A 19,449-nucleotide genomic window follows, 5' to 3' on the forward strand; every position below is an offset into this window, starting at 1 on the left:
CCCAGGCATCCAGTGTTAAAACTGAACAGCTAAGAACTTAGCAGCAGCAAATATAACCTCTCCTCCTTATGAATGCCTTGCTATTTAGTCTGGTTACATGATGACGCACCGTATTGCAAATACTATGCTGTGGTATCAGCTTTTCTCTACAATATCTTCAATACAAGTCTAGAAGATAATGTACGTGGAGGCCAAACAACCCATTTGAAGGATTGAAAGAAAGCAAATATGTTTGAAAAGTAAGAGTGTTATAAAAAAATATTATACAAATCAGAATGAAAATCCTGAAGCATAGGCAGTGTAATGTGAAAAAAATGACATACACTTCAAAAGGCAGGATGTCATTGCACATGAAAGGAAAGGAAAGAAAAAAAGTAATTACTTTAGCTGAACAGCTTTGCCCAACTTTCTGCCCAGACCTTGTGAGCAGAGAAGGTTCACAACAGTTGTCTTTGCAGTTTCTTTGGAGGTACTGATAAAGGGGTAACGGTGTGACTTAAAATAGAAGCATCTAATACTCAAGTCTCCTGCTCACCACAAATGAGGCATATCCCTGGTTAACAACGTGGGCTTCATCTTTGTGGAGACTTACAATATTGTCAGAGTGCTTGGCCAAAAGTCCCAACAACCCTGACACCAGGCTGAGAAGTGAAGAGGCACCCATCGGCTTGTTTTGTGTCGTCTCATGAAGAAAATCTTTAGAAGAATTTTACAGGGAAGCTTTTAGAGAAAATAAAAATATTTATTTTTTTCCTCTACTGAGGATTTCTGGGTTCACACTGACATTTGACTGAGCAGTTATTTAGCATGCCGTACACCATATTTCACTTACAACAACAGTGGATACAGTAAAGTTCCCTTTTTCCCCAGAAGATGAAAATAGGGCATATTTTTCATAGAAAGTTACATTTTTTCAAGGGTTTTTTTTTCTTTTTTTTAAAGGCTCAAATGAGGGAATATATGTTTGGAAGGAAGGATCTATGGTGAGAGTGACACTGAGCCTGGAGGTACAAAACTCATTTCTATGATACATTAAATATCCTACCATGGTCAAACAGACACACACAATAACATTTATATGTGCAAAGGATCCACAACCATAGGTCTGCCACCTCCTCTAGAATTTGCTTCTGCAGCAGATTTTGTAGTCATCACCAGGCACCTGTAAGACAAAAGAATAAGGAACAAGTGTTAGCACAGACACTTCTCCCATCCACAGCTTGTTGCTCAACAGAATTTGCAAGAATCTTTAACATCTGTCAACAAGGATTCGTCTTCCTGTCCTGCACTGCTCTATGATCAGCAGATGAATGAGATCCGATTTATCTGTGATCTAGGTGTACAGCGGGGGCAGCAGGGCTATCCATGAAGACACCCATCAGTACCCAAACCTATAAAAGATTGAGGGAATGAAGCAGCACCACCCCTGTCGCCCACATTCAGCAAGGCCACCCTCCATTCGGTGTACAAAGTGGGTGTTTCTACCCACCAGTGCAGAGGTACCAATAGGACATATCATTACATTTGGGGATTATGTTACTCATGTTGTTAATGGCACACCGGGGAAAGGTAAGACAGTGAGCGTGCATTTGTAAGAACACCACCTAGCTCACCGAAAGGAGCAGTAAAACCTTTTAAACAGACACAACAGCAAAAACAATTAAGGAAACTCCTTCAGTTCAGAGCTACCTGGGGTGAGCACATGAACTGGCATACAAGCTGCCTGGAGGCCCTGGAGAGCAGTTGCTGAATTAGCAAGGATTGGAACGACTAATTGGTGATTGTTTATCAAATAATACACTAGCAATTCCACCGTACTCTAAGGGGGAGGGAAGAACAAAGCTATTTCAGGTGCCACCACTGTGAACTTAGCATATTTCTGAGATATGTAAGACATATTCTTCAACCCTTTTAAGTGTCCATATGCAGACTAGACAGAGGCTGGCAGGAGGCACATTTATAAGTGCATTTATTTCAAGTGCCTCTGCTAGTTCAAAGGACTCAAACATAAACAGTTGTCTAAAAAAAAAAATATAGATGTGTTTTGGAGAGGAGAAGGAGGAGAATGTATCACTTTTGAGGTGGGAGGAAGGGATGGCAAATACGGTGCTAATTAATATAAAGCCTTCTCCTTGCTTGCTGCCCCCTTGTCCCCAAACACACAAAATCAAAAGCCTACTCTGCTATGCTCTCTCAATACACTTGGCACATACCTCCTTCTCTCTCCCCCTTGCGCGTGCTCTCTCTCGCTCTCTCTCTCTCCATAAAGGGGCATGAAATGAGAAATTTTAGCAAGGTTTCTTTACAGAAGAGAGGCTTGGCTTCAAGCCCAGTATACAGATGTGGGAGGGAGTCTTCAAAGAGAGACTCCCTCAGCGCTGCCCAAGAAAGTGGTACTTCTCACGGTCCGGAAGCAAGCCTTTCTGGGATTCACTGTCTCAAGCCCCACCAGTGCTACCTAGTCCCTCAGAGACAATAAATACCCAAGGAGAAAAAAACATCTGCATGATACTATCTTGAATTTTTCTCAGCTTGAACTTTAGGCAAAAAGTGACTGCATGTTGAGAGGGATGGTTAAAAAAAAATCCAAAACAACCAAAAACAACCCCCCAAAAAACTTGTGGCATCCCTGGATTTGGTATTTACTTTTTACATACCATGTCCAGTTGTATGAATTAGCCAATTTATACTAAGGATTATTTGTTGTCTTTAGCTTCAGATAGATTATTTCTTTTCAGCAAGTCCTTGTAGACTCTCGTAATGGTTTATTGGTATAGTTATACAAGCATAGACAATTTACACTAGCAAAAAAGCCTTTTGCAGGTACAGTTTTACATCATTTCTATGAGCAAACTAAGTTGTCCAAAAAAAAAATCCTTTTTTTCCCCTGGTGTAACTTCATATATATTAGGGCTTTTGCTAGCGTAGCAATGATGACAAAAATATAATAAATCCCTTCCTGACACAGCTGTGCCAGCAAGACTAAAGCCTTCATCTCAATGAGATTGAACTACTTCATATTCCAGCAACACTTATATTACAGGCTTTTCCCCTCACGGCACAGTGCATCCTCCCCAACTGCCTGGCTTTGTCTTGCTTCCTGCACATACTCTGGTAACTGTGGGACTGCTAGGCAACCTTTACAGTATCAAGTATGCAACTGTATGCTCACTAAGACCATTTAAAAGGTGTTCATTACATATAGTTCAAAAAAAAATTTCTCTCCATCATGCCCACAGACGTTCCACTATTTCTGCTGGGCCTTCAGCCCCAGCTTACAGCCAACTCTAGCCCACGTCTTGGTATTGCGGTAGTAAACGCTGCTACATGGTTGCAATGTATGTTTGCTTTAGTTATGTCTTTCCCTCCTGTTTTAAAATGCACAACACAAATTAAATGCATCTAGTTTCCACAGCTGTACTTCCACTTTGAACATATCGGGGAGGTAAACAAAACAGCCAGCTCTTAACTGACTCTTTTTCTGTAATTAAGAGGGAATTTCTTACCATGCCCAATGAAATCCAGAATGTTTCAGTGCAGATGCCTGAAAAAGAGAAAAGAATCTTTAAAAGACAGTCTTTTGCTCAATGAAAGTCTAACTCTGAAAAAACTATTGCCAGCATAATTCTATAGGTTGAGTTAAATAAATAAATACTTATCTGATTAATTGTTGCCTGGGATCCTTTTGTGCTTGTATCTCTTGAGTTAGAGGCCATATTAAAAAAAGTGCACAGGAGATTTGAAATCTGAGGACAACCTAAAGCTTGATTCTAAGAAGGCTCAATGCACCAGTACTTTCCCATGGCGTGGGTGAGACAGGTTTAGTCATCAGGTGTGATAGAGAGCAGTCTGTTGCAATCCAACATTACGTGGAGAGCCAACTAGAAAGCAACGTATTTAGCACATATACTGCACACATTACAATACCCTCGGAGAAAAGAAAATCAGGTGTTTCAATACGCAGGTTTTATTCAGGTCAGCTGCATTTCAGTCTCTCTGAAAAACTACAGCAAGTGCCTGGATACAAAGATGTTCACAATTTGGAGATTATCATCAGATGTCAACATCACTGTTATTTACATGTGGGTGACATACTAATGTACTATGTATAGCTATTAAGACAAAAAAGACCCTCCAAAAGTATTAAAATATCTTTGCAAATTAGGACTTCACCCAGTACACATTTTCATTCATCTCAGCCTTTTCTTTTTTTAAATTCTTCTGCCTCTCTCTTCTGCAAGGGCACTCACTGAAATCCTTCCACGAAAGCTCAAATTGATTTTTAAGGGCAGGAGCTTCTTTTGTCATGTGTTTAAACAATACCCTGGCACAAGGTGGGTCTAATTACGCAGGAATAGCCAGACAGGATTGGCTCAGAGACTGAGGAAGTCAAGCGTCTTATCACGCTCACAACTTACCCTATCACGCTCACAACTTACCCTATCACGCTCACAACTTACACTTTTTCCTCCTCGGGCAAGTGCAAACGGCCGCAGACCCCACCCCATCCCAGCCTCCCAACCTCTGGGCCTCCCCAGCTCCCAGAAATCTCTGGCAAGGCGATTCCCTGAACCAGAACTGCATTTTGGTGTACAATAACCCCCGGAGAGTTTTCTTTAAGGGATGTGTCCAATCACCACTGTCACCATGGGAACTTTTGGCCTCTACAATATCCCAGGGCAATTTCACAGCTATAGGAAGTCCTTTTTGCTAGTTTTAAAATTGTCACCTAACCATTCACTTGAGGCTGCTTGGCTCCCACGGTATGGGAGAGTGAATAGTCATTTTCTATTTGCTTTCTCCATGCCACCTGAGAGTTGATAGACCTTTGTTTTCTTCCTGCTCAGACAGGAGGTTGAAAATCCCCAAGTGTTAAGTCATTTTCCATACGGGAGTCACTCCACATCTTTTATCAACATTTCCTGTATCTTCTCCCCTTCTGCATCCTTTCTAAAACAAGGGAGCAAGGATGCAATATTCAAATGTGCCATGCATTTATACTATAGCATAAAGATCTTCCTTTTTGTTCACGATTCCTTTGCCAATAATTCCTAGTATTCATTTCTTTTTTTTTTTTTCTTATTCTTACTGCACATTCAGCAGACATTTTTATACAATTATTATAACCCAAGGTTTCTTCCCAAGGGATAATTTAGATTCCATCGCTGTGTATTTCAGTTTAGGATTGTTTCTCCTCCTCTGCAATATTCTATATTCATCAACATTGAATTTCAACTGCCAGATTGCCCTTCAGTCACTCTGTATTGTGAGGCCTTTCTGCGGTCCCCTCGTACATCCTCACCTCAGCTATCCTGCCTGACTTGGTACCTTTCATCAGGAGGCTTCTTTGTCTCATTCCCCATCTCCTTCAGGACTATGCTGAACAGCACCAGACTCCATAGAGAGACCTCACTGGTCACTCCATCCCTTTTTTAAAAGTTGGCCACTTTTTCCCTAACCTTTATTTCCTAAACTGAAATTATTATTCTTATATAAATTATTATTATCCATGTAAGGACCTTGCCCCTTATCCCATGGCGGCATGATTTCATAAAAAGTTTTTGAAGAGGTATAAATAAAAGAGCCTTACAAAATTTGTTTATTTGATTATAACAAAAGCACAAACATTCTGAAGCTCAAAAATCTCTGCTACTGTCCAATCCTTCTTTAAAGTAACTCTTATCCTTCACATACCAAGCTTTTAGCTTCTTAAAATAAGAGCACACGTTATCTATATCCTGGAACAACTTCTCCCCAGCCACAGGAGCTACGCCCTCTGTGGGGAATGTGTCCCTCGCCTTCGAAGAGGGCTTTTCTCACCATGCTTTCTTTAATCACAGTGAACTGCTAAACAGGAGGGCCCATTCCAGTCCCTTGGGATTACCGGCAGTTATGGGCTGCAAATGCCTCATTCCTTCCAGGACTGTTAAGCCAAGGTATGTACTAGGAGACACCAGCTCTGCAGATCTTTTCTGTAGAGTCCATCTGGAAAGATTTTTTTCCTGTTCTCTCTTATTTTAGAAAAGCTGCAGCTCTTCTCTCCCATTCTCAGCCCTCTTGTACACGTGCATAGGTTGAACAATGGTGCATGTTCTTTCACTGACTGAGCTATATTTTCAATGACATGTTTACACAAACCCTCTGGTTTTGCATGTCATTCAAACAACGCAACGCCACATATGGTTTCCCAGTGTTCAAGAGTAGCTCAAAAGTCCCAATTTAGACTCTGAGGACCACCAAATAAAAAGCAATGCGATGCATATGTTCCCAGATCTAACTCAGCAAATGTAGGCTAGAGAAAGAGAAAAACATCAACCCTGGTTACCTAATATTACAGTAGATGAATGAGTATAATCTTCTAAATAAAAATAATTGGCTTAAATATAATGCCAATAACCCTTCAAGGCACTAGAGCTGGTGAGTACCTCTGAGAATAACAAAGGAAGCAATTCTTATTGCATGCATGAACTTTAACTACAGAAACCCAATATGAGAATTTTAATTCGAATTATTTGGATAAAGCTGGCTACCCTGAATCAGCAAACAAAATGCACAGGTATGGCAAAGTACAAAACCAAAATAACTGCAAGTTTCAGACAGCAATCCAACCTCAGCCAAGCACAACTGCAGGATCGCTAGGAGAACACATGGGGCAATGGCTGTGCTACAACATGGAGCTGCTTTAGGAACAGGAGGACCTCTGCTACATTAAGTACAGGCCCATGGCACTGGGGCATGTGGATGGAAAGGTGTCTACTCAGGCCCTGCATGGCTCTTTACCAAGGTACTGCACCAGAAGCAGTAAATAATTGCTCCTAAGCAATAAAGAATCAAAACAGTAAAACCTGAAGAAAATAGATACTGGTAAGATTCTGACTGCCTTCCCCAGCAGAGCTCTGCCCATTGCAACCTTATAGCAGCGAAGTAGCTGGTACTTCCTCTTCCCGGGAGACTATTCCAGTGACTGGTCAACACCAGAGTTAAAGGATGCACTTATTCATTACACACACACTCCAGATTTCCCCAGGGCACCCAATGGAAAGCCCGATCTTCCCTTTTCAAGGACATAAACACTGTGGGAAGAAAGCAGTCGACCCCCTGCCAGCCTGGCTAGGACTGCACCTCCTGCAGCACGCGTTGCTTCCCTAGGACGTAGTGCAGCAGGGAGTGGATTCAGTCCAGCTCATTCACCGTTTAAAAATTAATGGCAAATGCTGCCTCTCTAGCTGCAGATAAGTCACCCCAGAGACCTCTGGAAACGAATGTCAGCCCTCCAACTCCTGTTCCTATTACAGCGTTAATCTTCGAGGTTCATCCACACACCGGTAAATGCTTAAAGTGGCCTGTTAGCTCTACCAAAGGACTGATTTTCACTCAGATCACATACACAGAAAGGTAAATGCAACATACCAATAGGCACATTCCACTATCAAAGAACGACTTAGAAGTGTCAAATTTTTAATATCACATACTTATTTACTGACACCTGCCTTAGTAGGCATATGTAACCTAATACTGTATTTTACTGATATTGCAGATGGTATAACCAATCTCCTAAACTCTCTACACTCTCAAAGGATTAGTATGATGTGTAGAGCAGTTTTAGCTTACAAAGCACTACTTTAGTGTGTAGGGTTATTGATTTAACTTAGAAATTCTGCTATATAGCGTAGTTTTACTGATTTACCTTTTACAGTAATGTAAGAATATCTTTTCTCCCCTAAAAACTTTGACACACTTCATTATCCGGTACAAAATATTGCTCCTGGTAGGATTTCAGGGCAAGCATTCAGTAATCAAAATTACGGACTTTTTGAAAAATTCTCTGTGTTGCAGGGCTCCTCCCTTCTTACTCATGTCTTTTTTACTAAATAAACCTGGCATACCCCCTAAGCTTTCCAGAAATTTCTCAGAGAAGCACCCACAGTTATAAATCAGCATACCCTCTCCCCTCTTCCAGCCTCAAGCCTTTGAGTCAGATCTGTTTTGATATAGGGCAGATACTGACACAGAGGGAAGAGTTTTTCCCCCCATCTGGAATACTTCCCAAATGTGCTGATACATTTTGCTTCTTCTCAGCCATAGTAGTCATGCAAGCCTCTAGTCTCCTCTCCTCTTGAATGCTGCAGGAATCTCCTGTGTGCCATCCCCAGTCCCAGCTCACACAGTTCCAGCACATATGGAAAGCTGCAGCTGAATAGCGCATACAAATGACAGCAATAAGATAATCCTGTGACATTGCTAAAAGCTTATTTTGAAAACACATTTTAAAAACAAGACCAAACCCCAGAACCACTGCCAATGGAATTCTTTTCTAGCTTTTCTTCATGATCAACTGTCTCTGCAGCCATGCAACTCTAACTCCTACATTCTGCCCTGCACCAATCCTCTTTCATCACTGTTCATGCAAGTATATTCTCTTCTGTTAACTGTTCTGTATGTTTAAATCCTCCTTTATTCTGCTATGTTAATCACTCCTCCCCCCTCCTCTATCTTTAATTTCTCTGCTATTAAATGTGATAGGGAAAGTGCTTCAATTTTACTTTGTCATGACTTCACATGGCACAAAGGATTATCAAAAAGAAGCCTAGAGTCTAATGTCAATAGCTATACTTCCCCCCCTTTTTCTTTGCAAATGTAGAGTTACATAGATCCAGAGGGTAGTGGTCAATGGCTCAATGTCCAGATGGAGAATGGTGACAAGTGGCATCCCTCAGGGGTCCATATTGGGACTGGTACTGTTTAATATCTTCATCAATGACATAGACAGTGGGGTCGAGTGTACCCCCTCAGCAAGTTTGCAGATGACACCAAGCTGAGTGGTGTGGTCAACACGCCAGAGGGATGGGATGCCATCCAGAGGGACCTGGACAAGCTGGAGAAGTGGGCCCGTGTGAACCTCATGAGGTTTAACAAGGCCAAGGGCAAGGTCCTGCACCATGGTTGGGGCAACCCCTGGTATCAATACAGGCTGGGGGATGAAGGGATTGAGAGCAGCCCTGCCAAGAAGGACTTGGGGGTACTGGTGGATGCAAAGCTGGACATGAGGCAGCAATGTGCGCTCGCAGACCAGAAGGCCAATCGTATCCTGGGATGCATCAAAAGCAGCATGGCCAGCAGGTCGAGGGAGGTGATTCTGCCCCTCTACTCTGCTCTGGTGAGACCCCACCTGGAGTCCTGCGTCCAGCTCTGGAGCCCTCAGCATAAGAAAGACACGGACCTGTTGGAGCGGGTCCAGAGGAGGGCCACGAAAATGATCAGGGGGATGGAACACCTCTCCTATGAAGAAAGGCTGAGAGAGTTGGGGTTGTTCAGCCTAGAGCAGAGAAGGCTTCGGGGAGACCTTCTTGCAGCCTATCAGTACTTAAAGGGGGCTTATAAAAAAGATGGCGGCAAACTTTTTAGCAGGGCCTGTTGCGACAGGACAAGGGGGAATGGCTTTAAACTAAAGGGGGGTAGATTTAGACTAGCTAGAAGGAAGAAATGTTTTACGCTGAGGGTGGTGAAACACTGGCACAGGTTGCCGAGAGAGGTGGTGGATGCCCCATCCCTGGAAACATTCGAGGTCAGATTGGACGAGGCTCTGAGCAACCTGATGTAGTTGCAGATGTCCCTGCCCACGGCAAGGGGGTTGGACTAGATGACCTTTAGAGGTCCCTTCCAACCCAAACTATTCTATGATTCTATGATTCTATGAAATCTGTCAAAAAGCTCACCTAGTCTGTATCCTGAAGTATACCAACTCACCGTATTTTTGTACATTCAATGAATTATAGTCTTTAACTGCGTTAATCCAAAGCCTACATACTAGTCCATTGCCAGCAGCCAGTGATACGACAACATGTGACTGTAGTAAGGGCTTAGACTTACAGATCAGTTGCTGCGCATCTGTTGATTCACATCAACCGGCCCCATGTATATTTTTTTTGGCCTACGGCAAATGCAGGATAATTCACATTAGCTTAAAAAAAGTCTTGTCTCAAGGAAAGAATGCCATACAGTTCTATCCCACTCCGACACCACAAGGAAATAGTCAGTAACAGGTAAGAATTACATAAAGGCATGACTGTAGTCTCAGATATTTTACCTTGTTTTATAGTGTTCCACACCTTCACACTTTAAGATAATACTATCATAATATCTGGACACTCCCAAACTTTTAGTGTACTAAAAAAAAAATATTTAAGTGTATATCTAAACCTCTATTCTGCTAAGGTAAATAAAGCACTGTGATTTCAAAAGGTACATAGATCATAGACAAACTGGTCTAGCAACCAAAACCTTCTCTCTCACGAAATGATAAATTGTGCCATTCCAGCAGCTATTTAGACCTCACTGCCTGAACTCATGCTGACCTGAAACATACCCATTCCTTCATTACCCCAAGCTTTGTGCCATGTGCGGCATCAAACAACTTATCTTCTTCCTGCTTACGACACCTCCAGCAATACTTTTCTTTTCAAAGAAAAAAGGCAGACTATTTAAAATGGACTGATGTTTACGAAGTTAAAACAAAACAGAACAGCACAACCAACTCTGTTCTGTATTTTTCAGCAGCACAACATCCTGCTGTGGCCTCAGCCAGCTGGGCTCTGTGACCCTCTGAGTGATCCCTTGAGTGTGCTCCCGTTTTATCAAGCAATGAACTCTCCAGCCCCAAAGGCACCAAGGAGTTTGTCACTGACTTCAGCTGGGAACAGGAACTGGCTCAATCATAAGAAACCTTGAGCTAAATAAAGCAGCAAGAAAAGGCACAGGCGGGAGGTGGGGGGTGTCAGCTCGTAGTATCATGGGGCACAGCTCTGCTTGTTAGCAAGGTTACTTGATACTTCCCCACGTAAAATTTCATTTTCAGTTGCCAATAACTCTGCAAAATTTTTACCCCCTTGAGTGGGAATCTGGGGTGGAAATGCGTTGAAGATGTGCTGCAGCTTGATTTGGAGTGGAGGAAAAGGTTTCTACACATAATATTGTAAGTGGTTTTGAGAAAGAGGTTACAGGGAAAGGTGTGGAGGGGGAAAGCTCTTTTTCAGGAAAGGCTCCCCGCTACCTCCCTGCTTCGGGTCTGACAATAAATATGACACATCAAAAATTTGCCCTTTGTGTTAGGAATGTGTCTAAACAAAAACCTACCTGCATTTGGACAAGGTTTAAGTCCTCAAACAGAACAGAAAAGAAAAACTCCAGTTCAAAAACTGTCAATAAAGATGTATTCAATTTTAGCTGGTTTAGCCGATAATCTGCCTAGGCAATTTCAGCCATTCCCTCAAGGCTCCCAACCCAGCCTGGGGCTGAGCGGGACTTTCCCTGGAACTGCAATTCCACCGTGCTGAATGCTGCCAGATCCAGACCTCTCAAACAAAAGCATGGATACCCTCTTCCCCCATCAGTGTTTTCCCAGCCAACATCCCCTGTTTGGTCCAGGGAACATGGAAGAAAAAGTTTTCAGAACCAAACGTAGTAGGGACAAAAGTGTTGGGCTTGCAAAGTTTAGGGAGAAACAGAGGGGAACAAAGTATGTAGGTGGGGAAATGTCTCCCTAAGCTCCTAACGACTGGCCTGGAGAGGCTGAAATAGAAATGGATGAGAAATGGGATCTGAGAATCAGGGAGACTGAGATCATTCACGAGTCTGGCACTGAAATTTGGCAAAAAAACCTATGGCAAGGAGTCAATATGGTGTGGAAAAGCGAGCGAGAGTCACAGCTCTGATGATCCTGGATGCAGAAGAAATGCTGAGACTATGTCCAAGGGGTACCAATTGGCTGAGGTATCTGGAAAGGAGCTCAAGCCTGAGGTTCAGTGGGAACAAACCAACATGGCAGAAAATACCAAAGTCCAAGCAGAGACAGATCAGAAGAAAATCCGTGATCAGGGGACTTCGTGTGGCTGAGCCAAAAATTGAGATTTCTGTCAAATATCTGTGAAGTGAATCGTAAAGCAGATTGATGCTCCTTCATGCCAGCCTGTGGGGAAGATGCTGGGTGGCCACCAGTTACTCCACTAGCCGAAGTGGCCCTGCTCGGTGTGGTGGACACGAAGAGCTGCACTCTGTCCAGTGACTCACAGAGGTGCATGTTTCACACCATATCGTTAATTTGGTTTTTGTAAAAAGTGAGTTGGCAGGGAGCAACTTCTTCCCTTGTGCCTCTCACATCCCCTGCTCTGTTCATGTAGGTTTATTTTAAAAGATTAGATTTCATAGAATCATAGAATCATTAAGGTTGGAAAAGACCTCTAAGATCATCGAGTCCAACCGTCGACCTAACACCACCATGCCCACTAAACCATGTCCCTAAGCGCCTCATCTACACGTCTTTTAAATACTTCCAGGGATGGGGACTCAACCACTTCCCTGGGCAGCCTGTCCCAATGTTTAACCACTCTTTCAGTAAAGAAATTTTTCCTTACATCCAATCTAAACCTCCCCTGCCGCAACTTGAGGCCATTTCCTCTTGTCCTATCACTGGTTACTTGGGAGAAGAGACCGACACCCACCTCGCTACAACCTCCTTTCAGGTAGTTGTAGAGAGTGATGAGGTCTCCCCTGAACCTCCTTTTCTCCAGGCTAAACAGTCCCAGTTCCCTCAGCCGCTCCTCATAAGACTTGTTCTCCAGACCCTTCACCAGCTTTGTTGCCCTTCTCTGGACACGCTCCAGCACCTCGACGTCCTTCTTGTAGTGAGGGGCCCAAAACTGAACACAGTATTCGAGGTGCGGCCTCACCAGTGCCGAGTACAGGGGCACGATCACTTCCCTACTCCTGCTGGCCATGCTATGTCTGATACAGGCCAGGATGCCATTGGCCTTCTTGGCCACCTGGGCACACTGCCGGCTCATGTTCAGCCGGCTTTGGTTACCTACAGCTGGACCCATCTCTATGGTGCCTCACCCTGTACTCATCTGTCTTCACTTGAAGCTCAAAGAGAGTTAGGAAATTCTGTTGTCTTTCACTTGCTGGGAAATGTGCATGTTGTCCTTGCATAAAGTCCTTGCACTGTGGAGGAGATGGGATATTTTACATGCTTGAGAAATAGTTATGGCCATATTTAACAGTACAGCCTCCTTCCCTCAAAGAGATTTTAATCCTAATATCATACAAGATGATCACTTGCACACTACAGTAAAAGCTGATCTGAGCAGCCTCATTGACTTAAGACAGCATTCCTTCTCATGAACGAGCACAGACAGTATTGTTCTGGGATTCATTCATTAATTTGTTTAAAACAATGATTTTAAGTTTTGTATGACACTTTCTGTCAGTTACTTAAAAAAACTTTGCTAAATAAAATCTGTAAGCATCATTACAGATGAGAAAAACAGAGCCCCAAGAGAAGAGTATTTGCCCCACGCCCCCATGCAACCTGGGAGGTGAGTTGGAAGAGAACAGCAGTGCAACATAACCTCCTGCAGCACAAGCCACCTGTATGGGAACAAAAAACCCAGATCCAAGATTATTTAGTTTATGGTGACACTTGCCATTCAGTAAAAGGGCTGAAAAAAATCTTGATCACTGTCATAGTTCATGAACTTGCACAAAAATTTCAAGTTCAAAGCACAAAGTAAATCTGGCGTATCTGGAAACATGACCCTGCCTCACCTGCCACTCCGAGAACTACCAGCTCATTTGTTTCCTGGAAGGATCACTTCATTCAGACCCTGGCGCCGTTTCCTTCCCAGTGCTACGCTGGTTGCATGGCTGTCAAAGGGAGAGACAGTTCTTGCTAAACCTGTAGTATCTCAGAAGCCTGATCACCTCCAGGAGAGGTTCTTGCATTTCCATTACTCCTCCTTCCCCCTTCAGATGCTGCTTCTTGATATTTGCCGTTCAGCACAGATGCGCTGTTTGTTGGACAGGGGTTGGGCCAGCACAAGCCATTTAGCCTGGCAGTTTGAAGAAAAATGTTAGAACGTCTTTTACAGAAGAACAAACATTGACTCATGTTTGGAAATATCACTTGTGCGATGCGCTATTTTGCAAGACCACCATGGTTGCACTGCCTCACTCTGATCAGCCACATTAATATTTGAATACTGGATGACAACAGTTGAAGATTAATTCCAGTAAGTTATTCACGCCTGGAGGTTCAGCTTTCCAAGCAAAAGCATGTGGGCTAGACTATGGCATTTCACCACAGCCCCAAGCAAAGTGCAGTGGGAAGTCACCCAGCCCCAAGAGGGTCAGAATAGCTTGTACCTTTGTAAAATAATCCCTCTTCCTGCTTCTCTGTATCCAGGACACTTCACCACAGAAGATGATATGCCAGGGGCCTTTTCTTGCTCCCAGCCAGCAGTGCCAGACAGTATGTTTACAAAAGGGGGTGTGGACATACTCAACCTTGTATCCCCGCTGGAGAACGATGCATCATTTATTTACCCAGGGAAGCAAAAAAGGCCATTCTCAGACAAGCCTTCCTTGCAAGACCAGGATGTGTTTCTGTGACTGATCAAATCGGGACCAGTTTGGTCCTCCGCATTTATTTCAGTTCCACACTCCTTACGTAAGAGTTTTGAAGCCGAGAAGGACTTGAGAACATGACAATGTGAGAAGAGAGACTGTCAAAACAAAAGCGTGAAGGCCTATGTGGTGAAGAGCCTCTCGAGAATGCTTTCTGCCACAAGGACAAACCGTTTGTCTTGGATTGGTACTGATGCACATGGAGCATGAAACTGATGCCCGGGAGCGTTACTGGAAAGCCAGGGCAGAGGGGTTCGACCAGTCAGCCCCTGACCCTCTGCAGAAGGAGAGCCAAGGAGTGCCTGCCTCCTACTGCTAATTCTGTCCTAGGGTTTGAGGAATATAAACAGCAGTGAGGTTATTTGAAATACTACATATTTTTTCCTGAAATCACCATTATACGAAAATTTTTCTTCTACCATTTTTTTAAATAAGGAAGGAGAAGTAGCTTACTTTTCAGAAGTGCCCAGCAACCCCACCTCAACCACAGCAACATCTAAGGGTATACCTTCAGTGTGCAAAAGTCCACTGAAGACAGGACTAGAAGATACTACTTGCTGATTCCCGCCTTTGAAATGGAAGTTCAGAACTAGCAAAAAGAAAATCTCTCTACTATTTCATTCAATACTACCAAATCACTTTGCAGAAACCACCAAGACTTCCACCCCGTCAGGTCTTAAACACATAAATCCAGCTATTATTGTCTGGCTGTCTTGAAACTCACTGCCTGACATCACCATGTAACAAGTAACAGAATATGAAAATGTTGGGTACGTATTAATTAAGAGATATGCAAAGGGGTACAGACTGAATTCTTTAATATACAGAACACTAGTTTAATGACTGAACCCGTGTTTGTGCTAGCCAGAAGTTCATACAGAAATCACCTTGAAACATATGGCTTTCTGTTTCCAAACAGGAACAAACTACAATAAAGCAACTATTAAAAGTAGCTGAAAGTTCTCTACCGGTTGGTACTCAAAATCAGAAAGGTTTTTCAAATAACTAATAAGAGTGTGAGAAGTTTTCTTAGGCTAAATATAAACAGTACAAAACATTGATCTTTTAGGCCCTCTGGAAAAAAAGAAAATCCAAATTTAAACCCCTCTCCTCCTCCTCCCTTCTACGACCTGGGCAGAGACAGGAGACATTTGCAATGATGTGTAGTAAAGTCAATTTTTTCCATTGCTTTGCAGTCACGTACACCTCTGTAAAATGGACAGAAAAATGCTGCCAGTGGAAAGACACAGAGAATTTCTGGTCGGTGCCTTTTATCCGGCGCTATTTTACAGCAGCACGGGCATGAAACAGGCTCACTCTGCTCTCACGGATCATTAAAAAAGTCCAGGTCAACAAAGATCAGGCTCCTTGTTTAAACTGTCAGTCGTGACCCTGATGCTGGGATTACTTCTTTCAGTCTCAGGCCTCTCCGTTTCCTCTCCCTTTCTGCTAAGGATGCACTGAGCAGCAGCAGCCGAGATTCACCTTCTTCTGGCTCCCTTGGGGCTGAGGGGCCAGGGGCCTTGCTTACGTGATGCCAGGCTACTCAGCAGTGCCCAGCGCCGTGAAGATTTGTGGGGTTGTAGATGCCCCCGCCTCCGAAACACACAGCGCTACGCTGGCGAGAGACTGCTGGAAGTGATTCAGTGCTGCTGTCTGTTGAGATTACAGGAATTTGTGTTTGGGTTGTGTCTGCTGGCTGCCACAGCCACTCCAAAGATTTCCACTGGGTTGAAAAAGCACCCCTTTCACATCTATTAGCCAGCAGCTGAGGTTATTGCAGCAAATTATCCATGTTGTAAAGACAGTTTTACGCAGCTACAAGTTACTCAAGATCACCAACACCTCAAGGAACCGAGGAGAAGGAAAAAAAAAAAAAAAACAAAACCACCACCTTAAACCCCCAAACCAGAAAACCATCTTCACCTTTATGATGGCCATTGTAGAGGTTCCATTTTAAAAGCAACAAGCTCAGGATTTCAGCCTGAGATACAGAAAGCATTGAGACAACGGCTTTGCTCCAAATTCAATATAACTAATATTTACCAGAGGAGGAAAAAGGTTCAGAATATAGAGCAGGTCAAGGAAAAGGATTATGCAAAATTGAAAACACCTGCGAGGTGGGGCACATATGGAAGATGTGCTGACTATTAAGGAGCAGGCAGAAAGAAAACGGGGCTTGGATTATGGCTGGAGTAAAGAGCTATCTGCTGCCATGAGCTGGCATCCAAGACTGTGAAACCTGCTACAGCCACGTTCCAAAGCAAACAGCATTAGACAGGGCTGGGCTTAGTCTTCATGGCTTTCCTGATTAAGGCATGGGAACTTACTACAGCGGGGGTCCGGTGCTTTCCCGTTTCATCTCAGTCCTTCCCAGTTTTCAACCTAAACCTCCTGATAAAGAGCAAGTTCAGGTGTGAACAGGCATTTGGGAAAGTGTTGATAGTTGTCCTGCTCAGGCTTCGTTCAGCCCGAACTAAAGCAGGGCAGAGACATGATCACTCTGAGCAGATTGTGAATAAAATATTGAAAAAAGAAAAGAAAAAAAAAAAGAAGAAAAAAAAAGATCTAAACTACAAGTTTAGATGTATCTAAACTACAAGATGTATCTAAACTACATAAAAGATGTATCTAAACTAACTTAATGATTTGGGGTTTTTTTTCCCCTAAAATTTTGCATAAGAATCATAAGGAGCTAATGAGATAGGGAAAATTCTGGAAGAACAGCTGAAAAGATCTGGTTTTACAGCCTCTCTTCTGTAGTATTTTTTCTTAAAATGAAATTTGCTTTAATAAAATTAAATATTATATATAATAAGCTATTGAAAAAACGTCTTACACATTTGCAAAAAGGTCTGTAATAGTGTCCTTCCAGAGATGCAAGCCAGGGCCAGCTGGGAGCTGGCTGCGACAATTCTGACGCTTCCAGAAGGGGCGGGAGGGGGGCAGACAGCAGTAACTCGCTTGGGGTAGCTTTCAACTTTACTCACTTTTTCTAAGTAACAATCTCGAGAAGAAACCTTAGCTCCATTCCTCTTTTATTGCTCTATATAGGGTTTCTCCCCTCTACCCCTAAATGCGGTCCCCCAGCACGTTTAGGTCCTGATCCTAGCTGCCTGTATGTGTAATCAAGTCCTCTGATAGTCAATAGAGGCATGAATTAATAAATAGATAATTAGGCCTAAGTATTTTCATGATCCAATTCTACCCTGGCTCTTGCTGCATTAATCCATGCACAAATGGCCTTAAAGCATAGGTGATTAACACTGCCTGAAAACAGACGTACTACTTCTGTACTTCACAGCAGTCGAGCATCTGAAGATGCAGTGTATCCTTTCACATTAACTGAGGCTCCTACTAATCAGAAGCCCAATGGAGCAGTACTATTGGAAATGCCACTTGATTAGTCTGTGACTCAAGGAGAAGAGCCTTATTTATTATTAAAGCAGAAATTCTCATTAAACTGTATTTTTCAGTAAACCTGGGACAAGCTGATCTCCATGGCTTTTTAGCTCGTTCTGTTACAGTCTTAAGCAGCACACCAGATACAGTGTTTCCCAAAGCTGGTTGGAAAGAGCACGGAGAGCCTTTTTACCTCCTTCTCATTTTAGCTAGTATAATGAAGATGGAGATAGAAACATTTAGGAGAAAAGTGAACTAATATTTTCCCCATTCCCCAAATTCTTACAAAACTTCACTTTGGGGGCAGTTCAGCTTCCTTTCGGAGCTGCTCTTAGAGACCTTCTTAGAACAGATACCAATATTCAAGATTTGGAAAGTGAGAGGTCACATAATGCAATGACTTCAGATAATAAGATCTGCAGAGTTACTGAGCATGTTTGTCACTGTTTCACAGGAGCTTAAAGCACATAAACGAAATCAATTCCAAGTCCAGAATCCCAAATAAATAAATTGATTACCTCGACAGATGAGAGAGAGGGAAGCAGTTTTCCCCGAAGCCACTCAGATTTACATTAACAGAACACAGTAACCTACTGTTTCCAACCACTTTAGAATTGTTAAAGGCAAAACATAAATTGACCGTGTTACACCATAACGTAGTCTTAATAAATACAACCAGCATCAGTATCACAGTCCTATCCTACCTACCACTGGTCCAGCCTACCACTTTGAATTTATGACTGAGGAGAGGAACAAAATGTGAAGGTGTTCGTTTGTTTGCCTTTGAAGTTAATTGGTGAGTCAGTATTCACCACCAGGTAAGTCAGTACAAGAACACTTCTATGCATGGTCCTAGTCCATGATGTTCCAGCAAACTTTCTGCAGAAATCAGTAAGAGTTGTGTCTGTGTGAGAAAGAGTTCAACCAGGTACTGCGAGATTTACAGAGTACACCACCTATTCTATTAGAAATAAATGAGCTCATTTACATTTTAATCCTGTGGAACAAGCCACTCTCAACAGGGCAGTTTGCTAGAGTTACTGCAGAGGTACAGAAGTTATAATTTTCATCATAAATGCACATTACGACAAAAATCTCATCAGAGAAACCAGAGAACCAACAGGCATATTAGAGAAACTGCCTGTCTGGGAGGTCCCTCCAGATCTTCATGAACGCAGTCTCTTCCTATCTTGCAGTATGTTGTTGCATAGCTAAATACCACAAGAAGTCTCATTAGTCAGAATGGAAATAAGTACAGAAAATATTGTACTTTTCATTGACCCTTTGAAATTATTAACACCAGACAAATGGAAATCACACCAAAATTTTTAAAGCCATAAATAATTGAACCGAACAAGCTCAAATAAATACATTACAATAACTACAGAATGTACTGATTCTCCTCTCTCTTATTTAGGGTTTCATTTCTATGAATCTTGTAGTCCTTAAACTAAGAACCTGCCATCCCTGACTAGATCAGAGGATGGAAAGGCAAACTCCACCGTGTAGGTGCTGCAGTGCACCAAAATACCATTTCAAAGTTTTTTCTCTCTTAGCAGAGACTGCAATCAGGGCTGGGTCAAAGTCTGC

General features: G+C 42.8%; 1 protein-coding gene across 1 annotated transcript in view; it reads right to left on the reverse strand.

Moving 5' to 3' along the window:
- Positions 1–727: 727 nt before the first annotated feature.
- The window catches only part of LOC143156921 (uncharacterized), a 46,570-nt gene continuing 27,848 nt past the window's right edge, over positions 728–19,449 (reverse strand). Inside the window, exons 3-4 of the mRNA XM_076331142.1 lie at positions 3,507–3,544; positions 728–1,162 (exon numbers count right to left, since the gene is read on the reverse strand). Coding sequence (XP_076187257.1) covers positions 1,075–1,162; positions 3,507–3,544 — 126 coding nt within the window. The 3' untranslated portion in view covers positions 728–1,074. The remainder of the gene's footprint in view (positions 1,163–3,506; positions 3,545–19,449) is intronic.

Source organism: Aptenodytes patagonicus, chromosome 2 (genome assembly GCF_965638725.1).
Source record: "Aptenodytes patagonicus chromosome 2, bAptPat1.pri.cur, whole genome shotgun sequence".
Lineage (NCBI taxonomy): Eukaryota > Metazoa > Chordata > Aves > Sphenisciformes > Spheniscidae > Aptenodytes > Aptenodytes patagonicus.